The sequence below is a fragment of the Drosophila guanche genome, unplaced genomic scaffold (genome assembly GCF_900245975.1).
Source record: "Drosophila guanche unplaced genomic scaffold, DGUA_6, whole genome shotgun sequence".
NCBI classification, from domain to species: Eukaryota; Metazoa; Arthropoda; class Insecta; order Diptera; family Drosophilidae; genus Drosophila; species Drosophila guanche.
Window position 1 is genome coordinate 1,508,594 of NW_022995748.1, and position 24,471 is coordinate 1,533,064.

Here is a 24,471-nt window from a genome sequence, read left to right on the forward strand (position 1 = left end):
CGTTTCATAACTCTAAATTATGTTGCTCTAAAATCCCTGCTTTACCGTCGTGTTTGAAGTGTTTCCTCAGTGTTGAGATCAACACATCAATATTGAATATTTTAATTTAACAATTGCAGGGTGGATGTACCACTGCGTAGAATGCCTAGGCGAAAAAAAAGAACGTGAATCATGCGCATTGACTTTTCTACAAAAGTCTATTGATGCTGATCCAAAAAGTGGCCAGTCATTATATTTATTGGGCAGATGCTACGCAGGAATAAATAAGGTCCATGATGCCTTTCTTGCATATCGAAATTCTGTAGAAAAGAGTGAAGGAAATGCGGATACCTGGTGTTCTATTGGGTAAATTAATGATAATTTCGATACTTTATCAACAAATTAACTAAATAACATCTAAAGTGTTTTATATCAACAACAAAATCAACCGACGGATGCACTTCAAGCGTACATTTGTGCTGTGCAATTAGATAAAGATCACAAGGAAGCTTGGACAAATTTGGGAATTCTTTATGAGAGCTGCGGTCAATTACGAGACGCCTATGCCTGTTACTTAAATGCAACTAAACAGGCTTCGTGTCAGGTAACAAATTCTAAACTATAAAACAATTAGTAAAACAAATTTCGCACCGAGTAGTTAACATAAAAAAGTCAATTAAAAAAAGGTTTTACGTTCTAAGTAAAGCATAAAGCTAATTTAGAATTGAGCATAAGTACTTTGTGGACTAATCGGGATCTTTCTTAATTGTTCAGCAAAACTATTTTCCCTAACGTGTTACATTCCAGTCTTTTTGTATAAACTTATTATATTTGATTTTGTTTTAGAAGGCCACCATACTTCGAAGTGAGGACAATATATCCATGAATAAAGACGCCATTGGATTTTCGAAAGGCTTATCACAGCGTATAAAATTTTTGGAGATTCAACTCGGCCAGGCACCTCTACCAAGTATTACATCAAAACGGCGTCAGCTATGTTCGATTGAAGAAGCTTGGAATCTTCCAATTTCATTAGAAATGAATTCCAGACAACAACAAACAGCTCAGATGCTGCCAAGACAGGTAACAAAAAAATATTCCCATACAGGTAAACTTATATTCATAAAATAAAATAACTTTAAATAATATGTAAATAACAAACATAACATTTGCGTTTTATGAAAATGATTAATAAAATAAACAATTTCTCTTGTATGTTGGTCTACTTAATCTGCAAAATTCGAAAAAATAACTTTAAAGTAATGCAGATTCCATGTCACATTTAATGTTTTTTGTATGTATATTTTTTCAGGGACCTCCTCCACCATATCCGCACAGAGAAATAAGTGAAAGTCCCACGCCTGCCAAACGTGTAAAAGATGATGCTCTAAACCCAATCTACAATCGATCGGAACAAGACTGCCAAGATACAATACAGCAAAACAAAACACAATATATACAATTTAACCAAAATATAATAAGTGAGCAATTTTGATTACTAGACATTCCCGATCTTTAAACATTTATGTTATTTTGATCCTTCAATTATACCATGTAGCTGCTGAAAAATATGTGGCAGCAAACTGACTTTTTCTGATAGCCTTTTAGGCCTCCAAATTCATACAAAGTATCAATAAAAAAAAAAACAGCTTTCAAATGAAAATACATATTTTTTCGTAATTTTTTCTTTGAAATATTGACTTTAAAAACTCAGTAAATCGCGGAAAATATATTATACCCGGTACTCGAAGAGTAAATAGGGTGTAGATTTGTGGTCGAAGCAACGTGAGTAACGTACGGAAGGAAACGTTTCCGACCCTATATGGTATAGATATCTTGATCAGCTTCAAAAGCCGAGTCTATGTCTGTACATCTACTCTTAAATTCGCATTTACCTAAAGTCATTTGATATATTTTTGTAAGAAATTTGGTATGAATGGTCAAGTTATATCTATCAGAAAAAGTATGATTGCTGCCAGAAATTTATTGGCCGTTTCATTGTTATATTAATGAAATGTTTTTTTTATAAGATTAAAAACGATATTTTTATAATCGGAGCGGAAAGAGTAAAGGGTTCTACTTCAGTTTGTATTAGAGAACTTCCCACTCTTTTGTGAAGATTATAAAGATCATGCATTGAGTTACAAGTGGTTTAAGAAAATCATTGATATTTCGAAAGCTATTTGGGAGAACATGAAGAAAACAGAAAGCGAAATGTTTTTGCAATTGTAATGAAATAGTAAAATTCTGTAATTTGGTTCCCGGTACTCAAAGAGGAAAAGTCAAGGGGTACAAGGGGTACATACCCTATAAAGCATATATATTCTTGCATCAATTGCCGAGTCGATATAGCCATGACTGTCTGTCCGTTCGTCTTGTTTGACGCCTGGTTATCAGAGAGATCCGTAGAGCAGTGACTGTTAAGGCAGCCGTCTCACAACGTTTCTCTTAGTTTTAACTGAATTTTGGTCCCCACTCATTTTGTTATAGTTAATATCGTATTGTTCGGTGCACTGAATTTGATTATTTATTATTGTAATTTTATTTCTGCTTAAAAATATATATTTCAGCAACATTAAGTACTCACAATTTAGATAATGTACAAGAAGGGAGACTGATTTCGGAACAATCTATTTTGGATTCTTATGAATATATTTCTAACGACCTTTATACAAAAAATACAAATTGTAAATTTGAGCCTGGCACTATTTTATCTATAAACAATGATGAAACTAGTCGGCATTTAAATGAAGATTCTGAATACACAGAATTTAATGTGAGCGCATCCATATCCGACTTATCTCAATCATTTAAAATACAAATGGATTCAAAGCAGTTGTTGTCAGCTGTGAAGCTTTTAACAATCGAAGATCCACCCATAAACTGTACAGTTTTACAAGTTAATACGCCGCCTCCAACGCCACCCGACTGTCCACCACAAAAACTATCGAGGGATCAACTTTTACCACCTACTCCGTCTGTTCATTTAGAAAATAAAAAAAATGCATTCAGCCCCCAGCTGCAAGAATTTTGTTTAAAACATCCAATAGCAGTTGTGCGTGGCTTAGCTGGTGCTCTAAAGCTTGACTTGGGGCTCTTCTCTACAAAAACATTAGTCGAGGCAAATCCGGATCATAGTGTGGAGGTCAGAACACAAGTGCATCAGTCACCTGATGAAAATTGGGATACATCGCAAGCCAAACGAGTTTGGGCCTGCATATCACACCGATCTCATACAACAATTGCAAAATATGCACAATATCAAGCATCCAGCTTTCAAGACAGCCTTAAGGTAATTCGAAGAACATATTCAGATTTATTCCGGAATGTAATAAAATAAATATTTTACCACAGGATGAAAATGATAAAGGATATGCAGGTTCCCAAATAATGTCGGATTCTGACTCAAAGGATTCGGTATCTAACTCCAACATTACTTTAAAACGCAAAAAACACAAAAGCAGCAGCAAAATGTTAAGGTACTTACAACTATTTACCATTTAAAACTTGGTAAATTCTTCACTTAGCAAATTTGCAATTTATAATCTTCTTTTTATTGAATATTTTACCTATAGATTTGGAACCAATGTGGACCTATCTGATGAGCGAAAATGGAAACCACAATTAAGTGAATTGCAAAAATTGCCGGCTTTTGCTCGAGTTATCTCCGCCGCCAACATGCTGTCTCATGTTGGACACGTAATTTTGGGAATGAATACAGTTCAACTTTACATGAAAGTTCCCGGAAGTAGGACACCTGGTCATCAAGAAAATAATAACTTTTGCTCAATCAACATTAATATTGGTCCTGGAGATTGTGAATGGTTTGCCGTTCCCGATGCTTACTGGGGTGGAATTCATAACTTATGCGAAAAGAACAATATCAGTTACCTTCATGGTTCGTGGTGGCCTGTCTTAGAAGATTTATACAAAGAAAATATACCCGTTTATAGATTTATACAAAAACCCGGAGACTTAGTTTGGGTAAATGCCGGGTAAGTAAAAATCATTTTTTGCAACGTTGAAATGTCGTAATGTTTTGATTAACTTTTTAGATGTGTTCATTGGGTTCAATCTGTAGGATGGTGCAATAATATTGCCTGGAATGTTGGACCATTAACCGCACGTCAATATTCACTTGCCATTGAACGATACGAATGGAATAAATTGCAAGCATTTAAAAGTATTGTACCAATGGTTCATTTAAGCTGGAACCTAGCAAGAAATATAAAAGTGTCAGATAAAAAACTGTTTGAATTGATCAAGTAAGTATTTATCTATCTCTTCATTTTGCTTTTTAACGTCTCCAAATTTATTTATTTATTTTTTGTATCCTTCTAATAATAATATAAATTTATACATTTTTTCAGAATGTGCTTATTGCAAACGTTGAAAAATATATTACACACACAAGAATACGTAAAATTTAAAGGAGTGGAAATACGATTCAATGGTCGTGGGAAAAACGACGCATCACATTATTGTGGTCAATGTGAGGTATGTATCTCTTTTGATATTTGCTATTAAGTTTGTATAAAAACGAAGACGATGTTTATTTTATGAATACAAAATTACAAAAAAAAAAAACAAATTAAAATATTTTTTTTTTTTATTACAGGTTGAAGTTTTTAATGTACTTTTTATAAAGGAACAGGAGAAGCGGCACGTTGTTCATTGTCTATCCTGTGCACTGAAACTATCTCCATCACTGCAGGGCATTGTTTGCCTGGAAGAATACCGCCTATCGGAGCTGCAGCATGTGTACGATTCGTTCACATTATACAGAACACAAGGGCTAGCGTACACTCAGTAAAACGAACCATTTATTTACATAGAACCATTTAAATAAAAAAGTCTTATCATACAGCCTACACTCAGTAAAATGGAAATAGTTTTAAGTTATTTTAAAAAAATAATAAATGATTAATATTTTAAAATAATTGTAAAAAGAATTCAGCCTAGAATTAGGAAGAATATGGCTAATTTGAGCTGAGTTGGAGCTCAATTTTTCCGAATATGGTTCGGATTGGCTGAGAAGGGGCGAATACTTTGCGCACGTACGGTAAGTGTACCCACTGTCATCGGTATAGCTTAAAATTAAAGACCATATTTCGGTATATTTCAGAGGTTCTGACGGTATATATTATTGATAGTTTCGCGGTCACACTGAGTATATGTTTACTAAGAATTTTTAATAAAAATATAAAAAATCTTGTTCCTTGCCGTTAATTGTTATTCATAACTTTAAAACAGTCCGTGACGTAATTTGTGACGTTCTTTCCATGCTCTGCTCGCGGTACTACATATGTACATACGTAAATACATATACTGGACATATTAAATTCAATTCTAAAAACCTTCTAAAGAAACCAAAATATGATTTTTTCATTTACGGCTAAATAATTGTTGCGTATATACATGTAAGTATTCAGGAATTTGTAATTTCAATTAGGGACATTGAAAAGTAGATCACAAATACATATGTGAATATGTACATGTATGAAAATATGTATATATGTATGTATATAGAAGACTCATCCGCGGTTTACAAATATTTGCATTCACACTTTTTTTTTATTTATAAATAAGACCTATTTTTGATTTGTATTATGAAAATCCTGATCTTTTATATTCCTAGAATACAAATAAAGAATTACAAATATTAATTACATCCATTTCAATTTTTAAATTTTAAGTGAACGATATGGTTATTGAAAATCAAAATTCTCGGGATGTCGACTTGGCTGATATTTTAGGAACAAATTGGCCAACACATGCCGGTGCAGCAGCTATGATTTTAAACAAAAATAAAACTTCTATGGAGTCTAACAGTAATGACGAGGAGCCACCGACATCTTTAAACCCGCTTCCAATAGCAGTCAAAGAAGAACCTTTGTGTGAGTAATACTGACAGATTACCGGGCGAGTAACGTTCCTCCTTGCTTGTTTTAATTTTGTTTGGTGTTTTAATTAAATGGAATTTTTAGCTCACACAATTTCAGATTACCATCGGCTGAATGAAGTACCAGGAACAGAGCTTGCAATTGGCTCCCTTGTCGAAGTATCTGATTCTGGAGTGTGTGGAGATGTGTATGGAGTAATTAGATGGATTGGTATATCTCCAGGTATTTCTAAAAACGTACTTGTTGGTATAGAGCTTGAAGACGACCCTCTCTTAAAGAACCTTACGCCGTCAGATGGAACATATAATAGCGTTCGGTAAATATTTATTTACAAATTTATAGCTAGAAAATGTGTGACATCACACTGAATCAAGTTTGTTGCGAACTTACTCAAGACTAAGATTTGCTAGAGATTTTTCCTTCATCCTTTTCAGTTTATTTATGTGTCATCCAGGTCGGGCTATGTTTGTAGCACCCGACAGGTGCAAAACTGATCGACGATTCACCGATGTCGACACCTATAATTTAGGCAGCAAAGTGGCCAAAAACCACGAGATAAAATTCAGTGTTGAAGCGTGCCATTCTATATTTGGTTCAGTACCGCCATTACGTAAGTGTACCCTTGTATGATAAATACATCTGTACAAATCTTTAATGTCATTTATTTCAGGAATACATAGTTCTGATGAGCTCCAGAAAATGTGTGGAAAATTTAAAGGTATACAAGGACATCACAACTCTTGCTATCTTGATGCGACATTGTTTTCAATGTTCACTTTTACTAGCGTGTTTGATTCTATCCTCTACCGAAGTCCTGGACCGAAAGTAAGGCAATTAATACATCGAAAGTCTTGCAATCTAATTGTGTTCCAATAGGATATTCGGAATTACAAGGATGTACAAAGGGTTTTGCGTGATGAAATTGTAAATCCATTGAGGAAGCAGTTATTTGTGCGATCTGATCGCGTTATGAAGCTCCGTGAACTATTGGACCAACTTAGCTCTGTAAGTGGTCTCACATGCGAGGAGAAAGATCCTGAAGAGTTTCTGAACAGTTTACTATCACAAATAATGCGTGTCGAACCGTTTTTAAAAGTGAGTTAATATTCAATTACCTGATGAGAATTTAAATTAAATTAAATTCTGTATTTTTAGCTTAGCTCAGGACAAGATTCATATTTCTATCAACTGTTTGTGGATAAAGATGAAAAACTAACATTACCCACTGTCCAACAACTATTTGAACAAAGCTTTCATTCATCGAATATTAAATTGAAGGAGGTGCCATCTTGTTTTATTATTCAGATGCCTCGTTTTGGAAAGAGTTATAAAATGTATCCTAGAATTGTACCCTCACAAGTTCTAGATGTAACAGACATCATTGAAAACTGTAAGTTTTAAAAGCTTAAAAGTCATACCTTGAATTCGAATAGACAAATCAATCTATCATGCGTATCCTACCCTCATACGCTAAGCTTTGTAATATTGTATTATGTATTATTAAAGCTCCTCGGCAGTGCTCTCTTTGTGGAAAAGTAGCTGAATTTGAGTGTAATGAATGTTTTGGAAGTCTACAAGCCGGCTCTGGTCTTGAGTGTACAGCTTTTTGTGAAAAGTGCCTTAAAACGTTTCATATGCATCCAAAAAGGTTGGATTTTACGAATGAACATATATAGATTTAATTTTTAACGTTTATGATTCAATAAATGAACATCTCTTTAGGATGAATCATGTGCAAAAGAAAATCTTCATCCCCAATGACTTCCGGAATATGGCTGATCATATGACAGTACCACGAGTATACCTGGAACTATTTTCAGTTGTTTGTATAGAAACATCGCATTATGTAGCGTTCGTTAAAGCTGGATCTGGCCCAGATGCGCCATGGTGCTTTTTCGATTCAATGGCCGATAGAAAGGGTAAGTTGCACTGTAATATTTATATTCATGTTTGGATTGCTATATATTCAGGATCAGCGCTGCAAATGCTGCAATTTCCGTTGATTCAGTTCATTCAGTTGATCTCCTGTTATAGCCAGTTCATTGACTACCTTTCCAGCCGTTGGCGAATTCTCGCTAGCTTTAGTTGTTCTTTCGCTGTGCCTTTCGTTAACGAATTCCGGCCATCTTCAGTCAATCGTTTCTCGTTCCCACTGTTAACATATTTGTTCACAGCTGGACTGTTTTTACCTCTTCATATATTTTGTTATATTTTATTATTATAGGTGAACAGAATGGATATAATATACCGGAAATGACATGTGTTCCAGAGCTAACACAGTGGCTTTCCGATGAAGGTGCGCGCTCTATTAATGAAATATCACCTAATGATAAAGTTCTACCTGAACACGCCAAGCGTATTTTCTGCGATGCTTATATGTGTCTGTATCAAAGCACAGACACTATGATGTACCATTAATACAATTAATAACAATCGTTGTTTTTTAATAAAGATTTATCAATGCCTTAAAATGGTTTATGTATATCATATTTTAATTTGTTAAAAGGTTGAAAACAATTTCCTCGTCGACTGTGCAGGTCAGCCTCTTGAAAGAATTAAAGAAGATTTATGCTACTCCCGATATAAAATGCACTTAAATATTCCACTTTTAGATTTATTTAGATTTTATTATTTTGAAAATGTATTTAAATTATTAAACCGATTAGCTCCACCGATAATGTGCGTATGCACGATTACTTTCACACTGCTTATGCAGATCATCTTTTCTTTTTATAACTCTACCTTGGCCATGAGCAGCGTCCAGTATTTCCCAAGCTAGTCTCTCTGGAAGGCCTACTTTATTATCTTTTTCAAATGCTGCATCTAAAAGCCATTTCATAGAGAGAAAATAAGACCTTTTTTTCGTTATAGGAACCGGAACTTGATAGTTAACGCCACCACGCTTTATAGATGTCAGCTGAAGCAGTGGTCTACTATTTTCCACAGCATCTATTAATATCTTTTCTGCATTTGTATTAACTTTCTGTTTATCGTCTGGGGACAGGTGCATACGCTCAGTCTGCGCACGTTTTATTATTTCTAATGTTCTTGACAAAAGTCCTCTGGCTAAATTTTTATTCCCGTTTTTTGTTATATAATTCAACATTTTCCCTTTGATTTCGTCGTTAAAGACGGTATCAGAATAACTGTTTAGGGCCGGCTTTATCGGTATATGGTAAAACTTAGTCAGTTCACTTTTATTAAATTCTTCCATATCTTTTCTCTTGATAGGTTCAGCGTAATGTTTGGGAAACATAGACATCGAGCGATAGCTAAAAAAAACAGGTTCGTGAATAGATTGGAATATACATAATAGATGGGAGCCTTTTACCCATTGATAGAACATCGCAAAGCGTTACTATAAAACACCGCCATAGCGAATTGAATTAAAAATTAACAAATTATTATCAATCATGTAAGACCTTGCCCAGTGTGACCAAAGTATGAATATGTTCAATTTGTATCGATGCTTACACAATATTTTGGGTATTCACGTATAAGTTGGAAAGCTGCCTCGTTCTCAGTATATATATATTATGACTTTCAAAGTTAGTGCAGTAATGACTGTTTTTTCAAGAAGAATTTGGAAATCAATTGTAGTAAAACTTTCTTTACCTCAAACTTTGGAGTGTTAGTTGTGAAAACATTTCCCGATAATCGTTGCAGATAATCGGGTGGCAACTCTTTTAACCATAACAAACCAAACAAGAAAAAGAACGTGCAATAAATGTGACTAATAGGTTTCTTTAATTATTGTTATATAAGCACGCTCAGATACGTGATTTTGTTTTGCTTTATGAAGGAGCACCCATATAATGCCTGAAGCTCTACCGATAATGACAGGGGTGCTGTGGCCGCATCTTGGGAGGAAATGGCAATCCAGCTAAAACGAGGCCTCCAAAGAAATGGAATTTCTAGTTAATATGCTCAAGGCGATTGATGGCCTGGCCGGCAAGAGAACAATTGGCAACTGCATCTTGTAGACAAGAAAGAGAACACAGAGTCTTTTACAAAAGTCAACGGATTGATGCTGACACTTGTAGCAAGGAAAAAGCGCATTGGAAGAAAATGTTACCATCTTTCGCAGGATTTTTGATTCGTGTTGATAGAATGGATATATTAAAAGATATGGAATCAAAGTTCAAGTTTTGTACCAACCAAATAAAGCTCAGGTTTATTCTAGCTCTCAGCAATTTCATAGCCATTTCATGAGAACAAAAATATATAGATATGTATATATACCAAAAGCCCACTTAAATTTATTATATGCAAATAAATATACCTCGTCCACAAGACAATGTGCACAAAACACAATACACACACGATAAACACGATATTTCATATGCACACAATTGATAGTTCGTATGCATCTTAGAATATCTCAATTTATATTACGTTTTTCTTATAAAAAAGGAGGTGTAGTGTACTCATGCAGTGGGTTTGGCTCAATCAGTTTTAGTACCACTCTAAAAAGAAATTGCAATATGATGTAATCAGAGGCGGTTACTTTCACTGCCCAAAAGTGATGCATCTTGGATACATGCATTGGGCAGTGACCGCCGTTGTACGAATTCTGACGTCTCAGAATATTGAGCGTGGGAACTTTAGGGCTGTACAGGGCTTGCTTTCCCACACCAATAAGACAACAGAAAGGAAGCCACTCGCCTTTATGATTTTTGTATAAAACATTACTTGAAGTTATAATAAAGAATCAATTATTGTAAACCTAAACAACCTGATGGTTCTCTACAAGATCACTTATCCAATATAATTTAGCTCTTCAAGTACCGGGCATCATAATACTCAAAAGTATAAACCTATGAATATAAGAGTATACACATATGTGCATTCATAACTACTTTTACTTTATGTATAAGTAATTAATAAATGCCGTCACGCAATCATGGGCTTTGAATCGTAAAATAAAACTTGTGGTTTTGAGCTTGATACGCTTCAAGATTCGATTAATTGGAAATATTACTTACATAATCAGACTCAGTACTGTTTTTTGCTGTTACGAGCATATAAATGCTTTCTTCGAAAAGAAATAGATCATTTACATTAGAGACAATCAAATACAAGCTGCGTTTAAAATAAAATCAGAAATATATTTAAGCAATGAACCATCTGGTGAGTAATGATCTAAAGAGCAACCAGTTTTATCAACATTTTTATTCTAAAACGTATTGAAATCCTCTCTGAACAAAAAACTTTTTGTTTAGATTCGTTTTTTTACTAGATTTTTCATCGTTATGATATTAATAATTGGAAAAGCCGTCTATTGTAATTCTAATGCCATGAATAAACATACCAATATAAGAAATTCTGACATTTCTGATTTTGGAGAATCTATCCTTCGTCGTACCGTAAAAAACCCAGAACAATTCGAGCTAGCATATTATCATGAAGCAGCTGATCAAAACATGGCTCTTAAACAAGTCTCTCAAAAATATAACAAGCCTTCTTATAACAGAACAACAGATCCAAAATTCGAATCAATAAGCACGCGAAAGAAAAAAAAGTCCACTCAATTCGATAATTCAAATAATAAAAATACACATTCTTTTGAGGAAATACATGAACATATTGATGAAACATATGACAGTGGCTCCCAGTACCAAGCATCGGAACCTTTTGAATCTGAAACTTTACCACACACAAATGTGGAAAATAAAACAAACAAAAAACATCGAAACCACGTTAAAACTAAAATTAAACATCACCATCATCATCATCATCATAACCATATTAAAGAGCTTATAAAAACAATACCACAACCATATTCGGTTGAAAAAGTTGTGCATGTACCAATTGAAAAAGTGGTAGAAAAAGTTGTGCATGTTCCTAAATTTATAAATGTTACCATAGAGAAAATTGTACACGTACCAATAGAAAAAATAGTCGAAAAAGTGATTCATATCCCAAAACCGTATGTTGTTGAAAAATTAGTTGAAAAAATAATTCATGTTCCCAAACCATATCCTGTTCTTAGAACCGTTCCGTATCCAATTGAAATTAAAGTTCCGATTCAAGTTGAAAAAAAAGTACCGTTTCCATACAAGGTTGAAATTGAAAGAAAAGTTCCCGTTTATATTCAAACAAAAGAGCCATATACATTTGAGAAGTCAAGTACTGAACACTACAGTCAATTCGACCAGCCGAAATTTAACATTGAAAGGGGCCTGGGGAACCATCATTACAATAATCAATTCGACCAGCCGAAATTTAACACTGAAAGGGGCCTGGGGAACCATCATCACAGTAGTCAATTCGATCAGCCGAAATTTAACATTGAAAGCGGCCTGGGAAACCATCATTACAATAGGGTTTATAAATTCAAAGAACAAAAAATTCCTAATAAAATAGAAGACCTTCAATATACTGTTGAAACGAAAAATAATAAACATTTAGAGAATAGCGGCAGTCAACAGTATGCATCTGCAAGCGAAAATATGCCCTGGAAATTTGTAGGCAGCAATTCACAGCTTTTAGTGAACATGAACAATGAAGGTCAAGGGAAGCCGCCGAAATTCCATATTGAAAGCGACAATATGGGGGCTAAAGAGTATGCAAAATCTACGCTACCACCGAAACACGTTCAGCATCAGTTATATAACATAAAAGAAATAAACCTCCCTTATAATGCAGCTAACTTTCAAAAAACGTTTCAACCAGAGTACACAAATTTCGATTTAACCAGTAGCGCGATTCAACAAAATATATCTGCAAGCGATAAAATTCCCTTAACATTTTTAAATGGCAATGTACAGCCCGATATGAACAAATCTGAATCAGACCCATCTGGCCTAGCTTTACCACTTATTAATAACACACACTTTATTATAAGCCCAGAAGAATCTACATATTCCTTTCAAGGCATACCGTTTTCGCTACCAGCAAATTTTGGTTACCTGCAATCAGCGGACACTCAAAAAAATTTAAACTTGGATTTATCGATGCCAGAAAAGACCGAAGAGTCATCAAAAATTTAAAAGAGTTCTTCCCTAATTCTATTCTATGTGGCACATTACGTTACTTTAAAATGACTTGTGAAAAAGAGAAAATTGATTGATGAACTAAAGTAGTTAGTTATTAAAATAATGTTTCGTTATTTATGTTATAAATAATTTAAGCAGTAACCAAGTTGACTGAGCCGCGACAAAATAAATAGTAGTCGTGCATCATATTGGGTTGTTTTCTTATTATTAGCATAAGCATTTCATCCACATCCTTCCACAGCGAGTATATCGTTTAATCTTTCAAATATCTTTCAAATCGATGATAAATTTAAGGCAGCGAAGATCTGATCAGAATCGTATTCGAAAGCAGCGCGATTCAAGTCCACACTTGAAACTGTAATATTTTGTCGAATTGTATAAGTATACGGCGCGAGCCTGTTTAATATGGGAAAGCTTCCTTCAATTTTCTTTTGCCAGCAAACAAATAAGACAAGGAGGAACGTTGTGAGAGGCGCTGCTATGCGATATAAACTGCAAATTAATTTCTTCATTCTGGCTATAAAAATAATCCAATCTGATTCTTGTCGTGGTTTAAGATTGAAAATATCAATTAGTCGATAGTTCCGGTGTACGGTCCCACCAAAGGAACCACACAAACAAAACTAGAAATTAAAAAAAAATCGATATTTGCACACCCATAGAATCATTTTATAAGCATATGTGCATGTGGTGAAATTAATTAAGTAGACAGTGTTTAGTGAAATTACCTTCATTAAAGGCTCTGTTCAGGGGATTCATAATATAATTTCCACAGCCGTTGCATAATGCTGACAAGGTATTAACAGTCACTTAAAAAAAAACAGTATGTACGTACGTACGTATGTATAAACTGGCGAAAATTAGTTGATAACAATCTTTCAAGATATTTATTTGTTATGAAATTACTAATAACATCTCGTTTACCTGCTAGCCCTTTGCAATGTATACCAACTAATTTACGTACACACATATGTATTATATATTTGAATGTGTGTACACATACTAATCTCCGTGTTTATGTGAAAAATGCGTTCTCGGATTTACGTCTACTGTTTGTAAATAAAGTAAAGATACAAGAGACGTGGAAAATGTGTGATTAACATATTGAATCATCGTATTGTGACACAAAAATATATATATACAAAAATATATAAAATGATAAATCGATTATGATAAAGAAAATTAAACTTAATTTAATTTAGGTGTTCAAAAAATACTCCATGCATATGTAGATATGTACATACATTAAAACTTTGTAAATTGATATACTGTGACGAATTAAGATATTCGCACAGAAGGTATTTTCCAGTTAGCTGCTACTTTTTGGCGGATTGTCCAATTGGGTTTTAAAAGAAATATTAATTCATTCAAAAACTCAAAATATTACGTTTTCCATTTAATGGACAACAAAAAGTTTAAAATGGGACTGGAAACACATGTTTTGAATAAACACAAGGAAAAGGATAGGAACATGGTCGAAAGAGACTTGCTTCTATTTATTTGTTTCATTTATTTCCTTGTGTAGTAGCGGCCAGCTGATTGTAAAGAATCTTGTTATGAAATAAGACCGTGCTACATTTTCTGTAAAGAGAGAGAGAAAGCACAATAGACAAAACGTAAAATTATTGTTCGTAGCCGCCCCCTTCGACCGCGTGATTTATGATTTGATACGATATGATAGATACGATATCCACCACATTCAGCTACTAATCCAGCTACTAATAAAAAATATGTGGTAACAATCGATTATTTCAGACTTCTTCCAGCTCCCAAATGCAAAGCAAACCGACGCATGAAAATAATATCTCGCTCTCTTTGCATGCTTTTTTGTCTCGTCAATTTGCAGCTAGTCAGTCAGCAAACACTCTAATGTCATTTGGTAATTAACATAAACAATACAGTATAGAGATGGGCCAGTTCATACAATGAAACAGGTCAGGTTCTTCGGCTCCATGGCTTGCTCATTCGGCTTATGACGTGGAGCGAGCCACACAACAAAATTAATGATTTTTTTGCTCTTTGACTCTGCTCTTTCCATTTAATTTTTGTCTTCTGACATATTCATTTACACAAAAGGATGAACGGGTAGTAGTAACAATCTTAATAAACAACCACCGCAGAATCATGAAAACGACCATATCTACCAACGCGAAGAATCTGGGTCGGATTAGATCATTATTATAGCCATAATGAAGAAATTGGCAATATCTTTTGATCGAACATGCTAGGCAGTACCAGCCATCTGGTACATCTATGTCATGGGTCGAACAAGTTGGCAGCCAACTGAACCTCAAGCCGCATAACCTAGTGGTACTGGTGCCACTGCGATAGCAAAATAGTGGCACTGTATCAATGCTACAGGACATATTAGTACGCTCATGTACATACCTACATATGTTGTACATATGTCATTGTTTTGAGTTTTACGTTCTCAATTCAATAAATAAATTAATAGCTAACCCAAATTTTCTTGTTGACATTACAGATGGGCGATGTTGATCCTGAAACGCTATTAGAATGGTTGTCCATAGGACAAGGGGATGAGAGAGATATGCAATTAATTGCCCTCGAGCAATTATGTATGCTTCTCTTGATGTCCGACAATGTAGACCGTTGCTTCGAAAGGTAATGTACACAAGCACGGGTATATATTAATATTTTAATTTATAAATGTGTATGTTTCAGTTGTCCTCCCCGTACGTTTTTGCCGGCGCTGTGCAAAATTTTTCTTGATGAACACGCACCTGAAAATGTTCTTGAGGTGACAGCGCGTGCTATCACCTATTACTTGGACGTTTCTGCCGAGTGCACCAGAAGAATTGTTTCCATTGATGGAGCAATCAAAGCCATTTGCAGTCACTTAGTGATTGCTGACTTATCTTCGAGGACATCACGAGACTTGGCCGAACAATGCATAAAAGTTCTTGAGCTAATATGCACCAGAGAAGCAGGCGCTGTCTTTGAAGGCGGTGGTCTTAACTGTGTTTTGACATTTATCAGAGATTGCGGCTCTCTAGTGCATAAAGATACGTTGCACTCTGCTATGTCTGTTGTTTCAAGACTCTGCACGAAAGTAGAGCCTAATTCTCCATGCATACAAAACTGCGTACAGAGCTTAAGTAATTTGCTGCAGCACGAAGATCCAATGGTGTCCGATGGGGCACTCAAATGTTTTGCATCTGTGGCAGATCGTTTTACACGAAAATGGATAGACCCAGCACCTCTAGCAGAATATGGTTTAGTTGCAGAGTTGTTAAAGCGTCTTAATAGTGTAGGTGGAAATGTCAACGCTCATTCTTCGTCTTTGTCGACAGGGCTTCAGCCGCTGAGCATAACATCTATAACACCAAACCAAGATTCAATTGAAGAGAACAGCACGGAAGAAGCTACAACAGTATCCAGCAGTAAAGTAAAAGCATCTGATTCAGTTCTTTCACCTCAATCGATTTCGACAACAATTTCACTGTTATCAACGTTGTGCCGCGGATCACCTTCCATTACCCATGATATTTTGCGATCTCAATTAGCCGATTCGATAGAACGAGCGCTCCAGGGCGATGAAAGATGTGTTCTCGATTGTATGCGATTTGCAGACCTATTACTTCTGCTGCTATTTGAAGGACGACAGGCCTTGAATCGAGGAAATAACCTTGGCAACCAAGGACAATTAGCTCCTCGCCCTAGACGTAATAACTCCAACACTGATCGTACACATCGTCAACTTATAGATTGTATACGATCAAAGGACTCGGAGGCTTTGCGGGAAGCTATTGAGACTGGGGGAATCGATGTGAACTGCATGGACGACGTTGGACAAACTCTTTTAAATTGGGCGTCAGCGTTTGGTACTTTGGAAATGGTTGAATTCTTATGTGAAAAAGGTGCAGATGTAAACAAAGGTCAAAGGAGTTCATCTCTTCACTATGCTGCATGCTTTGGACGACCAGCTATTGCAAAGATTTTACTCAAATATGGAGCTTATCCAGATTTGCGTGATGAAGATGGAAAAACTCCATTAGATAAAGCACGCGAAAGATCAGATGATGGTCATCGCGAAGTGAGTGCTGTATTGCAATCACCAGGAGAATGGATGTCAACGGATCAGTCGCTTATGAGCAAAGATGGGAAAAAGTATACATTTTTGGAACCGCAGGGTGATCCTGAAATGGCGCCTATATATTTAAAGCTGCTATTGCCCATATTTTGTCGAACATTCTTAGGATCAATGTTGTGCAGTGTTCGTCGGGCTAGCTTAGCACTAATTAAAAAGATTGTTCAATACGCTTATCCATCTGTGTTGCAAAGTTTAAGTGAAACCAGTAAAAGCGAAGATTCCACATCAACAGGAGCTCAAAATGGTGGAAACCTACTTATTGAGGTAGTTGCCAGTGTCTTAGATAACGAGGTAAGTTTGAAAAAATTTATACAATTTCATATACGATTTTACCTGGCACTCTGGAGGCCATCAACACATATAAATAGTCTTCCGATCGGGTAAAAAAAAGGTAAAAAGCGATTTGGTTACTGATAGATCGTAATAAAGTCGCTGTTATGCGCTTAAAAGCAGTAAATTATGCGCTTAACATGACAATCAATGCAAAAACGGAAGCACTTAAAACGGCAATTGCAATTAAGTTGAAATCGGCGCAGCCTTAAATACCTGAATATTTTTCTGTAGATTATTAACTAATACTGCCTGTAAACAACGAATAACATACATTTTGGTCTACATTCCAGGACGACGATGATGGTCATCTAATTGTTTTAAATGTTATTGAAGAAATCATGTGTAAGACACACGATGAGTTTCTCAATCAATTTGCCAGACTTGGTGTATTTGCAAAGGTTCAAGCCTTAATGGAGCATGATGCTGAAGACACCAGTCAACAATTCAGCGGTACTTCGGATGAACTATCTTTATTGCAAAGATCATCTATAAAAGCAGAGTCCCAAAAATCAACTTTAGGTAAACTAAATTATATTTTAAATATACCATATGCTTAGACTTAAACCTTCCATAAATAGAAGATTCATTGGAGGATGCCAAGGAGATTTTACAAGGAAAACCTTATCATTGGCGAGATTGGAGCTTGTGCCGGGGACGTGACTGCTTGTATGTTTGGTCGGATTCAATAGCTCTAGAGCTATCCAACGGCTCCAATGGTTGGTTTCGCTTTATAATTGATGGCAAACTAGCTACAATGTACTCAAGTGGAAGCCCAGAAAACGGAAACGATAGCTCTGGTAATTATAACATTTAAATTATATTTTCAATCCTTTGTTAAGAAAGCAAACCGTTGATTCTAGAAAACAAAAGTAGACAAATAAGTTATGAAGAAGAACGAAGAACGCGTCTCACAACATTCTTTCTTGTTGAATTAGTTTTGTTTAATCAAAATAATTTCAAACATCTAAAATCACTTTCTTTTATTTTCAGAGAATCGCGGAGAGTTTTTGGAGAAACTTTTGCGTGCCCGTTCGTGCGTTGTACCAGGAACAGTATCGCAACCAATTTTACCCACCCCAAGTTCGTTGAGGTTGGTAGTTGGAAACTGGGTTCTGCAGTCTAACAAGGCAAATCAACTACAAATTCACAACACCGAGGGACAACAAGTAACTATTTTGCAAGATGATTTGCTTGGGTTTATTTTTGAGAGCAATAGAGGAACAAAGCATACGTTTACAGCGGAAACAGTTTTGGGGCCTGATTTTGCTTCCGGATGGTCAACCGCCAAAAAGAAACGTATAAAGTCAAAGACAGATGGTCAGAGATTTCAAATCCGTAATTTATCTCGGGATATTTACAATAAGTACTTTAAATCAGCCCAAACAATACCACGCGGAGCAGTGGGCAAGCTTACAGATATAGTTAACCAAATTGAACTATCCTTTGTGGAGCAGAATATATCACCAGATGGAAATTGGGAAACTATATTATCTACTGCATTAACGAAGCTTTCGAAATTGATTCATGAGGATGGCGTAGTGAGTGCATTTGAAATGCATTCATCGGGTCTTGTACAGGCTTTAGTCGCTGTGTTATCAGTTAACCATTGGGAAAGTCAATCGGAAAGGTGCAAGCGAAGCAAAATACAAAAACAACGGGTATCCGTATTCAAGAAATGTATATTAGAAGATAATATTGAATTGATTGCGAACAAATCAAGAGTTAAAAGTACTGCGAGTATTTTAATACAGAAACTTGTCTCAGTTTTAGAAAGTACTGAAAAGTTACCAGTATATTTATACGATGCACCATGCACTGGCTACAACCTTCAAATTCTGCAAAAACGACTTCGCTTCAGGCTGGAACGTGCTCAATCTGAAAATACATTATTTGATCGAACGGGTCGAACTTTAAAAATGGAACCCCTAGCTACCATTGGACAGCTATCAAAATATCTACTCAAAATGGTAGCCAAACAATGGTACGATCTAGACAGATCGACATTCTTCTACCTAAAAAGACTTAGAGAGAGTCAAACTGGTGTTTTATTTACACATTCTTTTGATTTTGACGAAGAAGGTTTGTTGTATTATATTGGTTCTAATGCAAAAACATGCGATTGGGTTAATCCTGCGCTATTTGGACTCGTACAAATAACAAGCTCTGAAGGCAAAACGTTACCCTATGGAAAATTGGAAGACATTTTGTCACGAGATAGCATATCGCTTAATTGTCACACAAAGGATAATAAGAAAGCATATTTTGCTATAGATCTCGGTGTATTTATTGTTCCCACTGCTTATACTTTACGTCATGCGCGAGGATACGGACGTTCGGCACTACGGAATTGGCTACTTCAAGCTTCGAAAGATGGCGTATGTTGGACAACTCTCAGCATTCATATAGATGATAAAAGTCTTCTTGAACCTGGCAGCACAGCGACTTGGCCCATCAATTGTGCATCAGACTCACCCGGATATCGCCACATAAGAATTCAGCAGAATGGTCGGAATGCGTCCGGTCAGACTCATTATTTAAGTGTAAGTGGATTTGAAATTTATGGTCGCGTCATAGGAGTTTCTGAAGATATTGGAAAGAGTGTTAAAGAAGCTGAAGCCAAAATAAGGCGAGAGAGGCGGCAGATAAGAGCTCAACTGAAACACATGACAACTGGTGCTCGTGTTGTTCGTGGAATAGACTGGCGTTGGGATGATCAAGATGGATCTAGTGAAGGAACCATCACTGGTGAAATACACAATGGTTGGATTGATGTTAAATGGGACCATGGCGTAAGGAATTCTTATCGTATGGGCTCTGAAGGAAAGTACGATTTAAAATTGGCTGATTGCGAAAATTATTCATTGTTCGAAAACAGTCAGTCGATAAAAACAATAAATACAGAAGCTAAAATAAAGGATAAAACAATCACACTTAGCTCACGAAAATCCAGTTCTACTCCTTCGCTTGCTGAAGCAACCGAAAGAAATCAAAATACAGAAGGTGCTTCAAATCAAACTGTTTCTGCGGACAACCTAACATGGAAGCAAGCTGTGGAAACAATAGCCGAAAATGTGTTTTCTTCAGCAAAGACCCAAATAATCTCTAACCAATTATCTACAAATACTTCAGCCAAGAAAACTCGAGCAAGTAACAAGGAGCCAAGCTCTAATAAAATGCATAAAGACTCTCTAAATGGTGGAACACCATTGAGTCGTGAACTGGAGCATATATCAGATTTATCGGCGATCAATAATTCAATCCCGGCAATTAATTCAACTACACTGTCAGACTTGGCAACTATTTCGGAAAATTTGGGTGAAATATCTAAAGAAAATATATGTAGCGTCATTTCTCCGATACACACCACGCCAGCTGAAACAGTTTCAGGAAGTGCTGGAAGTTCTTTCCTGCCTTCCAATACTCAAAGCTCTGTTTCATCGCAAGGCACTACGGATATACAGAACCTATCCAATATTGAAGAAAACAATAAAATGAATGCCAATTATTCGGTTAATAAAATGCTTAAAGAACTGCCTGTAAACTTACCAACTACAAATATTACTGGCGTTGTTCAATATGTTACACAATATTCTAACGATGCTATCGAGATAATCGATAAAATTGATGATGGCCTAGATATGATACGAAACAACTCCAATAATATTCTATTAACTGAAACTAGCTCTTGCGCCAATACAGGGTTGGATATTAAAGAACATATAACTAAGGTATTAATTGCCGAAAACAATCAACAACAACAACAAAGACAAATACAATTTGTAACCGATGACTTTTCGCGGAAAAGTATCAAAAATTGCAGTGTAACATTGAATCCATCTTCAGCAGAACCGAATGGCGATGTCAAAAATTCTCAAATTTCCCCTGATATTGTTTCTGTGGCCAGTCAGATGAGCATAAGTGTACCCAACCTAACGACTACTAATGTATCTGAAGTGCCAGCAATATCAGAAGGCGATGCTCATACAGGATTGTTAGAAACTTTTGCTGCCATTGCACGTCGTCGCACTTCTCAAGGAACACACATGCAGGATAATCAGCTTATTAGAGCGGATGTAAATATCAATCAGCATGCGGATCAAGGCGTACCAACAAGTTCCTTTCTGGGCAACTCAGTAACAAGCTTGGTCAAATTGGCATTGTCAAGTAATTTTCACTCTGGTTTGTTAAGTACAGCTCAAAGTTATCCAAGCTTATCATCTAATAATAGTGAAAGAGTTACTCCGACAAACCCATCGAACTGTTCGACTGGGCAACAACCTTCATCTTCAATAAATCAGACATTAACGATGAGTCTAACTTCTACATCGAGTGATAGCGAACAAGTATCTTTGGAAGATTTTTTGGAAAGTTGCAGAGCACCAGCATTGTTAGGGGACGTGGATGATGAAGAAGATATGGACGAGGACAACGATGAAGAGGAAAATGAAGATGAATATGAAGAAGTTGGAAATACTCTGCTACAAGTGATGGTTTCCAGAAATTTGCTTTCTTTTATGGATGATGAGGCACTTGAAAATAGATTAGCCGGCGTAAGCAAGCGCAAATCATGGGATGATGAATTTGTACTGAAAAGACAATTTTCTGCATTGATACCTGCATTCGACCCACGTCCCGGCCGGACAAATGTTAATCAAACATCAGATTTAGAAATACTTCCTCTGGGTCTCGATTTACCAAGCCCACAGCCGAGTGGCTATGATTCCATTGAACAGCCAATTCTTGGCTTAAAGTTACGTGGCCCCGGCATCGGTAGTGTTCCCGATGTTGAAATTGACTTGAATAACTCGAACTGGACAATCTTTCGGGCCGTGCAAGAATTACTGCAGCAGAGTCAATTAAACAAAATTGATAAATTTCGAAAAGTATGGGAACCAACATACACAATAATATATAGAGAGATATTACCCGAGGGCCAAAAGAACTCCTATTTGGGATCCGATGAATTACTTCAAACGCCTGATATGTCATCCAAAAGTGGCGCTTCAACGTTGTCTCCAAACTCTCCAATGCATATCGGATTTAATAAGCCAGAGAATAATTTGTGCTCTGTTGATGATGTTCTCGAGTTGCTGATACGAATCAACTCTCTTAATCAAAGTGAATTTGATTTGGAAGGGAAGGAGCGGAGTGCTCCCATACTGGCAGACGAACTTTTTGTTAGCAAAAAAATTACTAATAAATTACAGCAGCAAATTCAAGACCCACTTGTTCTTTCATGCAACGCATTACCCAATTGGTGTGAGAATTTAAATCAGTCTTGTCCGTTCTTGTTTCCATTCGAGACAAGACAATTGTATTTGAACTGCACTTCGTTCGGAGCATCTCGAAGTATTGTTTGTCTGCAATCTCAACGAGATCTCACAGCAGAAAGGCAAAGGATACCCATACTCAGTCCACGTCGTGATGAACACGAGTTTCGCATTGGTCGTCTCAAACATGAACGTGTTAAAGTGCCGCGTAATGAAGATTTGCTTAAATGGGCAATGCAGGTGATGAAAACGCACTGCAATCGTAAGTCTGTGTTGGAGGTGGAATTTTTGGATGAAGAGGGAACTGGCCTTGGACCAACTTTGGAGTTCTATGCGTTAGTGGCAGCAGAAATTCAACGATCTGATTTATGTATGTGGCTGTGCGACGATGAATTGGGAGAAGAAAACACCCAGGATATATCCGAAGTAATTGAAGGCAATTTGAAACCAGTTGGATATTACATAAATCGAAGGGAACATGGATTGTTTCCAGCTCCGCTACCACAGAATTCTGAACAATGTGAAAGTGTTTTAAAATATTTTTGGTTTTTCGGAGTTCTAATTGCAAAAGTTTTGCAGGACATGCGTCTGGTAGATATACCATTGTCGACATCATTTCTAAAATTGCTTTGTCATAAGAAAATGTCATTGCGTAGCTTACAAAAAATTATATCAGAGAGAAGACCTGGAGATATATCTTTGCTATCGTGTACTGACTTCTTATGCACTGACTATAATAATTCTAGTTTATTTGGTGGAATTCTAAACCTGGAGAATTTAAAAGAAATCGATCCGACACGCTATCAATTTTTACTCGAGCTGCAAGACTTGTTGTCGCGTAAGCAAGCAATTGAATTTGACAGCGGTATAAGCTTGGAAAGAAAACAAGAGCTAATAAATGACCTTAAGCTATGCACCAAAAATGGATTAGAAGTGTCTCTGGAAGATCTATCACTAACATTCACATATTTACCAAGTTCTTCAATTTATGGATACACGCAAGCCGAGCTGTTGCCAAATGGAGCATCGATAAATGTCACTAATAACAATCTGGAGGCATATTGCGAGCTGCTTCTTAACTTTATTTTGCAGGATGGAATTGCGAAGCAGATGAAATCTTTCAGTGATGGATTTAATGAAGTTTTTCCATTAAAAAAACTGACTGCTTTCTCCGCGGCTGAGGCTCGATTAATGATTTGTGGCGAGCAATATCCACATTGGAATCGAGAGGATATTATTGCATATACTGAACCAAAACTAGGCTACTCCAAAGATAGGTAAAATCAACTATCAAATATTAATCAAATATCAAATATTAATATTTTTTGTTCTTTAGCCCTGGGTTCCTTCGTTTTGTAAACGTTCTACTAGGCATGACAGGCAATGAACGTAAAGCTTTTCTACAGTTTACAACTGGTTGCAGTAGTTTGCCTCCGGGAGGACTTTCAAATCTACATCCTCGACTTACAGTCGTCCGAAAAGTGGATGCAGGTGTTGGGAGCTACCCCTCTGTAAATACTTGTGTTCATTATTTAAAGCTTCCAGACTACCCAACCGAACAAATAATGAAGGAGCGTCTGTTAACGGCCACAAAAGAAAAGGGGTTTCATTTAAACTAAACATTAAAGCTTTCTACATAATTGGAAATATCTTAATCGATAGTGTAATTCTATAATATTGCATAATCTTTAAAAAATGTATATTAAATATTAATTATGAATAATTTAATGAAATTAAATGTAATACAGTTAGAGTTCATTACATTAAAGCATTATTAAATATTGCGAATTCCGCCAGCCTCTACGTTGAAACTGGGCTGGCAAGAGCCACACATGCAATGATTGACCCATACGACATTAAATCGAAGCAAGTTA

At 36.1% G+C, this 24,471-nt stretch overlaps 5 protein-coding genes across 10 annotated transcripts in view; 4 read left to right on the forward strand and 1 right to left on the reverse strand.

The window, feature by feature from the left end:
* LOC117584746 (lysine-specific demethylase 6A) overlaps positions 1-4,916 on the forward strand; it is an 8,652-nt gene extending 3,736 nt beyond the window's left edge. For 3 of the 5 annotated variants that reach the window (XM_034273829.1, XM_034273831.1, XM_034273834.1), the window contains 10 exons: positions 120-345; positions 403-583; positions 826-1,062; positions 1,292-1,460; positions 2,550-3,271; positions 3,334-3,458; positions 3,555-3,974; positions 4,035-4,244; positions 4,350-4,476; positions 4,598-4,916. In XM_034273829.1, the coding sequence (XP_034129720.1) occupies positions 120-345; positions 403-583; positions 826-1,062; positions 1,292-1,460; positions 2,550-3,271; positions 3,334-3,458; positions 3,555-3,974; positions 4,035-4,244; positions 4,350-4,476; positions 4,598-4,792 (2,612 nt within the window). In that variant the 3' untranslated portion in view covers positions 4,793-4,916. The remainder of the gene's footprint in view (positions 1-119; positions 346-402; positions 584-825; positions 1,063-1,291; positions 1,461-2,549; positions 3,272-3,333; positions 3,459-3,554; positions 3,975-4,034; positions 4,245-4,349; positions 4,477-4,597) is intronic. The other 2 variants (XM_034273830.1, XM_034273832.1) reach the window with 2 other exon arrangements.
* A 239-nt stretch (positions 4,917-5,155) lies between these two features.
* On the forward strand, positions 5,156-8,348 carry LOC117584749 (ubiquitin carboxyl-terminal hydrolase CYLD). Of its 2 annotated transcripts, none has more exons than XM_034273842.1 (10): positions 5,156-5,399; positions 5,676-5,876; positions 5,967-6,198; positions 6,317-6,492; positions 6,553-6,707; positions 6,759-6,977; positions 7,038-7,272; positions 7,389-7,530; positions 7,605-7,801; positions 8,107-8,348. In XM_034273842.1, the coding sequence occupies exons 2-10, from the start codon at positions 5,684-5,686 to the stop codon at positions 8,298-8,300; spliced, it is 1,743 nt and encodes a 580-aa protein (XP_034129733.1). In that variant the 5' UTR covers positions 5,156-5,399; positions 5,676-5,683; the 3' UTR covers positions 8,301-8,348. The 2 variants fall into 2 exon arrangements, with proteins under 2 accessions (XP_034129733.1, XP_034129732.1); XM_034273841.1 differs by having other exon boundaries at positions 5,270-5,294.
* Positions 8,349-8,482: 134 nt separating this feature from the next.
* On the reverse strand, positions 8,483-9,353 carry LOC117584753 (28S ribosomal protein S7, mitochondrial). The gene is made up of 2 exons (XM_034273847.1): positions 9,214-9,353; positions 8,483-9,154 (listed from the first exon to the last, which is right to left on the reverse strand). Exons 1-2 carry the CDS (start codon positions 9,255-9,257, stop codon positions 8,545-8,547), a joined length of 654 nt encoding a protein of 217 aa, XP_034129738.1. The 5' UTR covers positions 9,258-9,353; the 3' UTR covers positions 8,483-8,544.
* A 1,826-nt stretch (positions 9,354-11,179) lies between these two features.
* Positions 11,180-15,211, forward strand: LOC117583923. The gene is made up of 3 exons (XM_034272602.1): positions 11,180-12,062; positions 12,135-12,558; positions 15,109-15,211. Exons 1-3 carry the CDS (start codon positions 11,180-11,182, stop codon positions 15,209-15,211), a joined length of 1,410 nt encoding a protein of 469 aa, XP_034128493.1.
* On the forward strand, positions 13,530-24,385 carry LOC117584647 (E3 ubiquitin-protein ligase Ufd4). Its single transcript, XM_034273671.1, has 7 exons — positions 13,530-13,676; positions 15,366-15,505; positions 15,566-17,285; positions 17,618-17,846; positions 17,906-18,124; positions 18,318-23,874; positions 23,934-24,385. The coding sequence occupies exons 2-7, from the start codon at positions 15,366-15,368 to the stop codon at positions 24,214-24,216; spliced, it is 8,148 nt and encodes a 2,715-aa protein (XP_034129562.1). The 5' UTR covers positions 13,530-13,676; the 3' UTR covers positions 24,217-24,385.
* The last annotated feature ends 86 nt before the right edge of the window (positions 24,386-24,471 follow it).